Source organism: Amblyomma americanum, chromosome 5, assembly GCF_052857255.1.
Source record: "Amblyomma americanum isolate KBUSLIRL-KWMA chromosome 5, ASM5285725v1, whole genome shotgun sequence".
Classification (NCBI taxonomy): Eukaryota; Metazoa; Arthropoda; class Arachnida; order Ixodida; family Ixodidae; genus Amblyomma; species Amblyomma americanum.
Genome location: NC_135501.1, coordinates 39102934 through 39115318, shown reverse-complemented (window position 1 = coordinate 39115318; position 12385 = coordinate 39102934). Strand labels below are relative to the sequence as shown.

General features: G+C 46.1%; 1 protein-coding gene across 4 annotated transcripts in view; it reads right to left on the bottom strand.

Annotated features, from left to right (window-relative positions):
* Positions 1–9425, bottom strand: part of LOC144132393 (uncharacterized) — an 82512-nt gene extending 73087 nt beyond the window's left edge. For all 4 annotated transcript variants that reach the window (XM_077664769.1, XM_077664773.1, XM_077664770.1 and 1 more), the window contains exons 1-2: positions 8492–9425; positions 4201–4458 (exon numbers count right to left, since the gene is read on the bottom strand). In XM_077664769.1, coding sequence (XP_077520895.1) covers positions 4201–4458; positions 8492–8560 — 327 coding nt within the window. In that variant the 5' untranslated portion in view covers positions 8561–9425. The remainder of the gene's footprint in view (positions 1–4200; positions 4459–8491) is intronic.
* Between the last annotated feature and the right edge of the window lie 2960 nt (positions 9426–12385).

Below are 12385 nucleotides of genomic sequence, written 5' to 3'. Positions count from 1 at the left end.
CAAGGCGCTTGTAACTCGGTGCGACCGCAGAAGGCGCTTGCTGACTTTATGGAGGACAATGGTAGCTGTGTTGTTGCTATATTTTGAAATAAAGCCCTTGCCAAGCTTAGGACTGTCAAATATGCTTAAGAGCCCCGCTACACGGCTTGGAAGCAAACCGCTTGGGCTTTATATTTTGGACAATGACTGTACCGCTACCTCTATAAGCTTCATTGGTCTGCAAAATGATTTCTACGAGAGCTGGAAGAGACACTCGCGGAAATATAAGGGCAGGCAGAAAAACGTAAGTGGTCCAGGGCTCGTTCTTTAATTTTATCGAATTCCATTTGTTAATTAGCGTGGCAAATATTATAAATGTGGTGCTTATTGTGCTGTGCCAATCAATTATGTTTCGTCCACCTACAGACACTTTCTCAGATGGCATATTGCGAATGCTACCATCTCTAGTAAAAAAGCGACCCGCATTTCTAAAAGGGCCGGTAAGGAGTTCGTATTGTTGGCTCATTTTCTTCTTTGTTGATCTCAATTAACGGCATTTTTATGCCTACTGTATTTAAGCTTGTCTAGTCTGCTCTTAATTCGAAGGTTTAAGCATATACGGGTCCAAAAACATTTACGCCACCTTCGTGGATCTGAACGCCGATGACGCTGATGTCATAACAACCGGTACTACTTTAAACGATGTTTACTGGTCACCCAAACCCGACTACTCTGCGCAAAAGAAGATCACACTCTTCCTTTGGATAGTTTTTCTGCATTGAGAGAGAGAGAGAGAGACTAGGCTTTATGAGCTCTAAAAGTCTTGCAGCTCCCGTGGTTGGGTCTTCATCCCGGGACTCCTGCCGCCTTTGCTGCCCGGCTAGCCCGTTCAGCAAGCCAAAGCTGGACAGCGCAACCACCCACTGCTCCGGCGTGATATTGTGGGTTATAGGTACTGCATCTATTTTTTTGACAGATTGCAGCGCCCACGCCACTGGTTATGCACGTGATTATGGCTATAGAGAGGACGACGATTATTAAAGCCATTTTTGAGCAATAAATGCCTAAAAGCGACTTCTTAGTGCCGGTGTCTCTTTTCCTATGTATTGTGATGCAGTGTATGCACTACACAGCAACTTAACTTACGTGTAAAGCTTGTCTAGTACATTGCTTTTGCAATGCAAGTTTCCATTCACTTCACTTCACTTCACTTGATTCCCTTAAAGGCCCTCGGGATTGGGGGTGTTACATAAGGTGTTACATTAAATGCCTCCTGTGCATTATATAGACCTACCATATAACCACGTGATGAAATTTTCAGGTAACAGGAAGCTGTAAAAACGGCTAGTAACAGAAACTAACTCAGGCTCGCTCTGGCACCTAGGCTGTTTCGGCGGTAGTTAGTATCTGTTTTTAGTTAAAAGCTAGTGCTAGCAACTAGAGGTTTCTCTGATCCGGCTAGTTCACGAACACTAGTAATTGATACTAACAAAACTTCACTATCTGCCGCTACTAAGAACCTAGACAATACTGTAAACTAACTGTAACTACATTGTAACTTGTGAACTGTAACTACATTTTCATTAGTGAGTATTACGACCTTTTCTTTAAAAGTGTGCTCCACTTTTTATTTGAAATACGATTAGCGCACCGAGTTACTAGGTGATACGGGGCAATTTTCGTCATTACGGTTTTTTCAACCGAAACATGAATGTATTTGTTTGCCATTCCAGTATAATATGACTTCGTTTCGATTCCTCGACCGGCCACATTTTGAAGAAAAACTCTTCCTAGGTAGCTTAATGTGCAAGGTAGCGTTTGCCTTGTAAACCCGCACAGGTTTACGTTGCCAAAAAATCTCTCCCACCGGCTACACGAAAACCTGTCTGCTGTTTGGTCCGAAGGCTTAATAGCAAGTTTAAAGGGCAAGAGAATACCTAAAATAACAAATCAATCCGCATTCCCATTCCTTAAGGCATCAATGAAGCGCTTTCACGCCGCTTTCACGAGTTGAAGCTAAGGACGTCATAAACCGTCGGGAACCCTCGCGCACTTCGCTCCACAGACGAAACACCATGCATCACAGGGACGACTGCCCGTTGCAGTCTATACTACCCATTGTGCTCTCTGTTATGCCAGTTGTATGGGCAGAAAAAAAAGAAATCTTCATAAAGGCGTCACCAGGACAGGAGCAGCGTCCTTTACTTTTACTTAGGTCGCAGTTCAATCGCGGAGCATTCCGAGAACTTTGATCACTGTATCGATCTTGAGAACATCAGGGCTGTTGTTGACATCGAGCCCAGTCCACTCAAGCAAGCGCTTTTGGAACCCTCGAATATACAAGACACACCCGGAAACATAAACTGGTGTCTATGTTGCCCCACACCTGCCGAAGTATAAAGCCTCTACGTCGCTACAAGGTTCCATCCCTGCGATCCTGCGGGCGTGCATTGTGCATACGACATCCATCCAGCCCACCTCATGTGACTCACAATTTTGCACACTTGCACACCGCACTTTCTAGATATTAACATTACCAACTCGTCTGCCACGTTATGAACCCCCGTCAAAATTGGAGCCGTTCACTCCATCCCTCCCCTTTCTCCCCCAAGTCATCATCATGAATTATCAAGAAACGAATAAAAAACGCTGGCTTACACAATGTAGCGGTTTCTTTACGATGAAATATGCTTCCATTATTTCTCTTGTAGTTTTACATAGGTGGCGGAACAAAATCTTTGTGTTGGTAATCAAAAGGCGGCACTTCTACTTTTTCTGGTCTTCTTTCCCGCCATCGCGGCAATGATCATTGAGATGGGAATAGCTTGAAGCCGAGAGTGAATTCAGTAGTTCAAGTAGACGAATGTTATTGCGTCGGCCGGTTCGGCCCATATACTCGTATCACGGTGGAAGCTCATATACAACTGCGCCGGCACAGTCCACAAGCCTTGACCTGTGTGAGGTCTGGCGTTTTAATGGGCTAAAGTTTACCACCTTCTCAAGACGGTCGCTAATGGCGCGGCAGAGCCCGGTCAGTTTGTAAGGCGCAGCTAATACAAAGGTAACTTCAGCACGTTCAGCCACATTTTTCAGATTATGTGCTATTCTGTGTATATATGAAATAACAGCTCTTTCTTGTCCGCCTTATCTGCTTTTGGCTTTACAAACCCCGCTCTTGCGAATTGCGCAACCTTCTCGCAAGTTTCTGCGACTTCATAGTGATAATATTTACTGCATCATGCGTCGCCCTTGCCAACGGTGGCTGAATGATCGTGGCGTTGTACAACTGAGCACGAAGTCGGCGGAGGAATTGCTACAGCGGCGGCCGCACTTCGGTGGAGGCAGATGCAGGATCAGCCGTATACTGGGCGATGCCGGTGTAGGTTACAGAACCCTAGGTGTTTAAGAGCAAGTCATCCACTTCTAGGTCTGTGTGCCTGATTCCTTTTACAGAATTAATCAATCCCCTTTTCCCACATCCCTCTCTCTACTCACGACACGGTTTAGGAGCCCACAGAAAGTACAACAGTTTTGGCGCCTTTCATTTTCCTCCCAAACTTCTACATTTTTCTTTGTTAAAAGCAACATCGCTTTCTTGATGCAACAACGCGGCTCTTGGTAATGTGCAAATTACTGTACTGTTTAGTTATTCACAGCCGCTAACGCCAATTCTTATTTCTAAGAGCCCAGTAACAGATGAGACAGCTAAATGCTGAATTGCTTGTTGCTACAGTCCACGTGCTCTCGTTTCGATTTCCCTTCAGTCTCCCATTGTCCGTCTCCTAATTGGATTGCAAAACTTTATTTATCCCAAAGGTGTTGGGAAGGTTTTACTCTTCCCACATAGATGACAGCCAGGAGTCCATGCAATGGGACCCTAGCGACAGCTCTGGCCAGTCGGACGGTCTTCAGTTTATTCTGCGCATCGGAGCTGAGCAAGGTCTCCCATTGGTCTAAAGACCTCAAGCTTCTTCCCTCAGAGGGCGCCAGAGGGCATTCCGAGAGGATGTGATTGAGATGAGCTCTGGCTTTACTTAGCTTATACTGGGTAGTGTACTTACCCAGGTAGTAGAGGCGGCACCGGGTTCGGAAATGAGTTGGTTTAAACTAATTTATGCATGTGCGTTTGTACCCCTTTCCTAGCAAGTAGTAGGTGGTGCTGCCACCGCAAAGCCCGGTTATTTTTTCTTTTTTTTAATGTAGAAGTAATGGCGTACTTACGAACACATCTTTCTTTGGGACGTTCAGAGCATCGAGAGGGCTGGGTGTTAGAAGAAATGTAGGCAGCGACGCCGAAGCCTTCAAGGACAGTGACTCCAGACGTGAAGAATGATGAGGCAGTGACCTCATCGCACTTTCAGGTGTCTCGCAGGCGTCCAGCGGACTCCGTAGGGGACTCTCGTACAGAGAGCAGCTGAGGTCGCAGTCCTCGAGGTCGTCATCAACGAACAACAGTTCCATGCTGGCTCGGTCGCTTTGCTGAAAGCACAAAGTTTGCGACATATCACACCCACATACGTTGAGCAACCAACCGTAATACCATAATACCATAAGTAAATACCGTAAGTAAATAAAAATTCCACTAAACCGGAGAACCTTAAAAATGTATCTTACAAATCTAAGCAGGGATTGCAGGTAACTGCAGAACTGCAGTGATTTACAGGCATATATGCAGGAATGGTGTGAGGGTCATCCCGACTAAAAGAAAAATGAAGTTCACGTCAAAACTTCCGCGTGCAGATAAAAGCTTCCCTTTACACTCACTCATGTGCCTATTCTAAACGCGTGTATTGCGCACCACGCAATATGCGTCTTCCCGACACGTGTTGTCGCCTAAGTCTACACCTGCGCATGAACCATTGAATATGCGTTCTCCAGAAATCAAAATTCAGTCATCATCGTCATCATCATCAGCCTGACTACACCCACTGCAGGCAACAGCCTCTCCCATGTCTCTCCAATTAATCCTGTCCTTTGCCAGCGGCGGCCACCGTATTCCCGCAGAAATTCCATACAGCCCGCCTATTCTACACAAAAACCGAGAGATATTTACTTTAAGCGGTTACGTCCTTCTTTGCATGCCTTAGTTACTGTCAAGAAATAATAATTTATCTGGAATTATCACCGCAGAAACAGGCTTTTCCCCCAATCCAGGTTACACACGTTCCCACTCAGGCGATCTTAGTTTCAGGATTAAGGGCTCAAAGCGCGCCTTCATTTCGCGAAAACAAGCTCTTCGACGTGCTTGAAATGGCAGGGGTTTTAACGTAGTTAACCAGTGGAGACGTGCGAAAGCATGTGTATAGCCTGGTTGGCTCATGGTTTTGGTTTGCTGGATCGTTGGCACGTATGGCGACGATACTAGACTTGGGTTGAGCTCTGATCGAGGTTAAGCTCATCTGATCGGTTCACGTCACAGATAGAAGTGCATGAAGACGGCGATGTGCAATGCAAAGCGCGAGAGCTTGTTGCGGTTTAACACGAGTCGTGATCAGCTGCGGCGATAGCGTGGTGCTGTCGTGCAGGTTCAGGTTCATAGAAAAAAGGCGCAGGTATGGGCCGCATAATTATTAATTGGTACAGAAGGAGGCTCCAAGGCACAAACTGAGAGAAGGACCTCCTGTTATTAATAGTATATATGAAGCAGATAAAAATATGGCAGGTAACAACTACATAAGGAGAAAACAGGTATAGTGGGAATTAATAATAAAAACAAAAGTTTGGTTAAGCATGATGAATTTTACAGGCACTCAGAAGAACGGCGAACAGCAGGACACAATACTATAAAAAAGTCAAGCAATAAAAGCAGTACACAATAAATAGACGGTTCATTTGCATGATAATTGAGGATAATTAAAAAGTGCATACTTTTTCAAGTTTTTATGGAATGATGCTTTGGTACGGGATGATTTAATGATCCTGGGTAACGAGTTCGGGACAGTGAGTGCTGAGAATAAAGCGAGCTGTTTGCCATCATTAGTTTTGACTTTAAGAAGAGATTCTGCTTTTCTGATAATCTAGTATTATTAGTATTAGACAATTTGATACGGATGGTAGTTCTGTTGTGCCTTCGTCTACTTCCGCTGATAGGGTTTACACACTTCAAGGGTGCTATTTATAGCGAACATATACAGCGTAAGAGAAACAAGGCACAGTCCGCTTCTCTCACTGTTTCCTGTCTCTCCCGTGCTCTGTCTCTTCGCTGTGTCCCATCGACTAGCACAAAATTCTAGCTAGTGTGAAACAGAAGTATCAAAAGATTCCGTACTATTTATATTTACTAGTAGTAGTAGTAGTAGTAATAGTAGTAGTAGGGGGTTATTTAAAAATAAAGAAAAAAAGTGAAGGAAGAGAATGTTGCCGGCTGCGGCAATTGCTATCTAATATCTTAAGCACCCGAGCGGCAGCTGGTGGAGATGAAAGGGAAAGGATCGTATAAGGAAAGAGAGAGGACAGGAGAGAGCTTTCTACACTATTTACAAAATACAAAAAGTCTTATCTATATTTACAGGTTAGAATTCTCGGACAGGAACGTCTGACTGTATATTATTTTCCTCTAGTACAATTCGCAACTACAACAAAAAGAATCCAAGTTCAAAAACGAACATGCCATGAATTGCAATGCATTAGCACGAGCTCAGCCACTTGCTACGATGAATCGAACGATTCTACCCGCTACGAACCCCCATCTCAATAAGGGACGAATACTGCAGCCAGTAGACGGCACAGTGCTCGTCAAGCGAATGCTAGCGAATTTCGAAATTGAGACTGTGTGCCAATCTCGAATGAACACGTGCCGCACATAGCAACGCAAAACAACACCTATCAAAGTGCTCCCCGCGACGCAGTTCAGGGCTCACAGCGCAAGCAATGACACGACAAACGGCCTTTCTTGTCGCATGCCGTTGCAGAAAATCCCTTCTTCAATGCAGCAGGATTGTAGCAATGGAATAAAAAAAGGGGCCGTTATGCATAATTCCTTCAACCATCACATTTGAACCCAAACAAAACTGAAGTACCAAGGACCCAAAGCTCTAGTAATGTTTGAAACGCACGCGATGCTTAGTATACAATACACGAAATGGACCCAAGGACGCACATCACAAGCGCAAAGTAACAACTGTTTATCACTATTCGATGACACAATTTTATACACACAGATGTATCACGACCGCAAGCAATGTCATGCATGCAAGCGCAGCAGTTTCACCTTGCCCATTTCCTCACCTCTCTGCAGTGCGATAATTTCAGTTGAGCTTTTCGTGAGCGCCATTCATGGATCGCTTACACGCGTGCCTTCATCTGCAGTCAAAAACACTTCCGCAGTGTCTCTATATAATCTCTCTCCCTTTCACGCCCTGCTCGCATTTTTCATGATGGGTAATGCGAAAAAGCGGCCCGCTGTTTGATCAAGAGAGAGATTTGCAAAGAGATATTTGGGAAGCGCTTTTGGCTCCCGATGAAAGAGCACGTGTAAGCGGTCCATAAATCGCACTGACGAAAAGCTCATTTGAAACGATCGCACTAAAGCAGCCAGCAAAAAAGCAAGTTGAAACTGCTTGCTTCCATGCATGACATTGCCTCTGGCCGTGATACCCTCTATGTATAAAAATGTGCCATCAAAGATTAATAAACAGTTGTAAATTTGCGCTTGTGTTGCGTGTCCTTCTATCCCTTCTGTATTGTACCCTAAGTAGTGCGTACGTTTCAAACATAACATACGAACTGGCATTTCTTTAAGCCTTATTAGGGCCCGTCAAGTTTCGCTTGGAACTATCGAAACTTTTTTCACGTTGGAGAATCGGGGAATGCGGAGAGAAAAGGGGTTGCAAGTGTTTCATGCTGAGGACTAGTCAGCACAGGCAATTAAAATCGCGGCCTGAATACTGCCTCGTCCCAATACTGCTACTGATCTATGGAAGATGAACGACCAGCACGAAATAAATGTATTCAGGTCAGTAGACTGATCGCATTCCCCTGCCATCAAAGTGCGCGTCGTCCGCCGGGGGAACTAGACCTTCTTTTCTTGAACTGCAGCTTTTTCTAAGCAGCCCCACCTTTAACACAGTTCCTCTTGTCATCCAAGACCACTTAAAAACCCCATGCGAGCTGAACTAATAAGGTATCAGACAATGCTTTAACCACTTCAGAACTGCGCTACTACTAATATTTTTCTTAAACTGGCACAGACCTTTCGTTCCCGTTGTTCCTTACCGCAGATTATGAAACTCGTTTGTTGCTTGGTTTGCAGGGTTTTAGGCACCAAAGTGACTCGGGCTATGAGAGACACCGTACTGGAGGGCTCCGGATAATTTCAACCGCGTGCACTGACGTCGCGCAGTACACGGGCGTCTAGCATTCCGCCTCCATCGAAACATGACCGCCGTGGCCGGGATCGAACCCACATCTTTCAGGTAAGCAGTCGAGCGCCGTAATCACTGAGCAACCGCGGCGACTTCAAATTTCGAAAGTCGGGGTGCTAAAGGACGGGAATAGAAGTAAGATTCCTTACAGGTTCACGGCTTCTTCTGAAGCAGTGCAGCTGCTCGCACGCCATTGTGCACTGTTGGGGCGATGCCATGATGCAGGTAGACGTCTCGGTGCAGGTGTGACCCTTCAACGACAGCACGAATGATTCCGCGCGGACGGTCAATGCCACAGAACAGAAACGGCCTCCATCGTGCAGGCAGCCCCGGCAACACTCGGCGCGATCAGACGGGTTTGTTTGCGCGGCGGTGACGAGATCCCGTTCGACGTACTGAACGACGCACACCGATGCGAAAGCTGAGCAGTCGATGCGCACTAGCGCAACAGGCCTAAACAACTGAATGCAAGGTATTTCCGGCACACAAGCGACGCGCAAGGGTGAATGCTTTTGCAGAGCGCCTGTTGCGGTACGGTCGGCTCACGGTCGACTGTCGGAAACCTGGTTTTCGCTGATGATCCGGACGGAACGGGCGGCAACTATCACAGGTGGAATGCGAGAGCACACTCTTCTCTCGGAAGCACTCGTTTCAAATCGACACGTGCGTCCAAAAAGCGTGGCTGCCGAGCTTGCTTTCGAGGCTGGTATTTTCAACTAGGCGCTTCTACTGAGCTGGAAGGCATACCGACGATGGAAACACGCGAGCACACGCGCACGCAGAGTCACACTGACGTCATGCGAATGGCCACAAGCGGGTCCGTAGTCCAGCCTCGGCATGTGCTCCTGGATTGCGGGGATCATTAGGGCCGATAACAGAGCAGCGTCGAGGAAAGGGGCAGCCACCGCCCTCTCTCCTCCAAGCCACTCACAGCTGGCCCGGAATGAAAGAACCCTGCTGGGGAGCGAAACTGCTGCACGCTCGACGCAGCGGAGAGCCTGCGTTCGAGCGACTGTGGACGCACCTGTCGGCCGCAGGGCGGCGGGAAGCGATGCACCGCCCCGGCCGGACGCCGCGTCGCACGCCGGGCCAGGAAGGACGCGTGTTTCCGTGGCGGCGCCACACGGCACGTGCCCCCGGCGTGACGGGGCCGCCAACAACTGTTGCTGCTCATTTGCCGCTGTTCTTTCCCTCGCCCTTCAGCGCTGGCGACGATGACGCATAGCTGATGCAACCAACTGGGACTGCACCCAGCTGTAAATAAATTGCTCCGGGTGGCCATTCCGTGCACCCTTGGCAGTTATGGGGGCTCACATGCTCCAGCGGGGATCAGCTTCAATTTTGCGGTAGATGGTCCAAACTAGATATCATAGTGGGTTTCACAGGGGGAGGAAGGGAGGGGGGGGGGGCGGTTCGGTGGGTCCAGTTCGAGGTGTATTGCAGTGCAAGGTAGGTCTGTTGTAAACTGTGCATTGGAATATAGAATGTGATGCCAATGTAGTCTTTCCGGAAGGAATAATGTGCCACGTTATTTCCCTAAACCACGCATACGTGTAAGGCTAAAATAAGGGAGCAATTGCTCATTGGCAGTAAGGATGTAATTACTTATATGCACCTGCGTGTTGCGCTAGGAGGCGGCGCAATAGCGTTGGTTCTGTATGAGACAATATATTGGCCGCAAAAGTTATCAAATACAGATTAGAAGACGAGTGTTTCAAAACTGGGACATTGACTTAAGGTTAGAAGGGCAGGATTAAATTTGTTTTTAAAGAAAATTGGCGCGTTTTTAGAAAGCAACATTATGGTTGACAGATTGCTTAAAGAAATAAACATTAAAAAGCCTTGCATGCAGATAACATTTACCATCCTCTTTCAGAGGGGGCGCTCTTCCTTCTTCCATCTGTTCGATGAACAAGGGCTGAGTACAACCAGGGCCTTGCTATTAGAGCTGGCCTAGTTTCCGTTTTTGACACGCTGGTTTTTTTTGTCAGGTTTAGACAGCGAATATCACCAAGTGTAATATTACTTGTCGCATTTTTGTCTTTATTAAATTGGTTTTCGGGAAAGGAAACGCGCCCGCCGTGGTGGCTCAGTGGTTAGGGCGCTCGACTACTGATCCGGAGTTCCCGGATTCGAACCCGACCGCGGCGGCTGCGTTTTTATGGAGGAAAAACGGTAAGGCGCCCGTGTGCTGTGCGATATCAGTGCACGTTAAAGATCCCCAGGTGGTCGAAATTATTCCGGAGCCCTCCACTACCGCACCTCATTCTCCCATTCTTCTTTCACTCCCTCCTTTATCCCTTCCCTTACGGCGTGGTTCAGGTGTCCAACGATATATGAGACAGATACTGCGCCATTTCCTTTCCCCCCAAAACCAATTATTATTATTAAAGGAAACGCCGCAGTATCTATCTCACATCCCGAAGGACACCTTAACCGGGCCGTAAGGGAAGGAATAAAGGTGAGACTGAGAGAAAAACACACCATAACAATAACACACAATAACGAGTGATGGTAAATGAAGGAAATATTGTCTATTTTGGTAGTTTACTTTTATAGTTTAATGCAATATGATACGTCACTTTTTCTTTGTCAAAAATTACAAGGTACTCGGACGGTGTTTAATTTTCATTTTATTTTAATGGGGTTTAACGTCCCAAAGCGACTCAGGCTATGAGAGACGCCGTAGTGAAGGGCTCCGGAAATTTCGACCACCTGGGGTTCCTTAACGTGCACTGACATCGCACAGTACACGGGCCTCTAGAATTTCGCCTCCATCGAAATTCGACCGCCGCGGCCGGGATCGAACCCGCGTCTTTCGGGACAGCAGCCGAGCGCCATAACCACTCAGCCACCGCGGCGGCTGGACGGTGTTTAAGAAAAATTTAAAACAAAATCGGGAGCTTTTTTTTAAATCACCGCCTTTAATCAAATTGTAGATTATTTAAACACCTAATTAAAATCCTCTGTCATTTCTAAAAGTTCAAAATTTGTTCGGCAATTCCAAAAAGAACGGATCAATGCTGAGACAAAATTTCAGCCTAAGTTTCTCAATCTTTTTCTCCCATCATTTTCGAAATCTACCATTATTGGGATTGCTTTCTTTTTCAGCACTGTTTGCAATTTTTTCTACAAATTTATAAGAGCCAAAAATATACTTGCATTCCTTTTAACAGGAAAGTTTATATACAGTCAGTGAGAAAATACTGAGGTTTCATTCAGTTTTATTTTAAGTTTTGCAGGAATCCAAAAATAGCAATTTTGAGAAAACGCAAGCTTGATTTCTTCCCCCTAGTGTAAGGCATTAATTTTTTAAAAAAAGAAAACTACACCGTTTCTTGCAACTGTGAAACATATTGACTAGCGCATACACAGAGAGGGACCAATATAAGAGTAAGAGAAAGGGCACTGCAAAACTGCGTGTTATTTCCTTGTCGTGACACATTTGCCTATCGCATAAAAAATTTTACTAAAAACAACATATACGCATGAGGCGACGATTACCGTTCTTATCTCGACACACTCTTATAAACATTTTCCTGGTTCTTCCCTGTGTTTTTTTCCTTATCATGACATCACAGTGATAAAGGGAGAACGGCTGACACACACGGCTTCCCTGTACAAAGAGAGTTTATTATTTCACGACAGTTCCCAGGGCCGGCAGCGTGGGGCCTTGGTTGAACGGGGCCGTCTTTCGGCCAATGTTCGAGTCGCCAGCAGGCAAAGCATCGCCATCGTCGGTGCAGCGCTGTTCGCAGCTTAAAGCACAGCTGTCACTCCAACAAGCCCAATTAGAAACTATCACCGTTACGCTGCCGTAGCGAAAAGGTAGCGTTGGAAAAGTACAACTAGTGTTTTATTTTCTATTTGTTAGATATGCAATAAAATCGCAACACCGACATCTCTCTCGCTGCGACTGATAAGCCTTTAAAATCACTTCAACCCATTTGAGATCCCTTAAACGCCATTCGTTTATTATCCTTATTATCACGCTAAAATTTACAAATCATGAAGCTATACATTTTTGTGGACGGAACAAAATT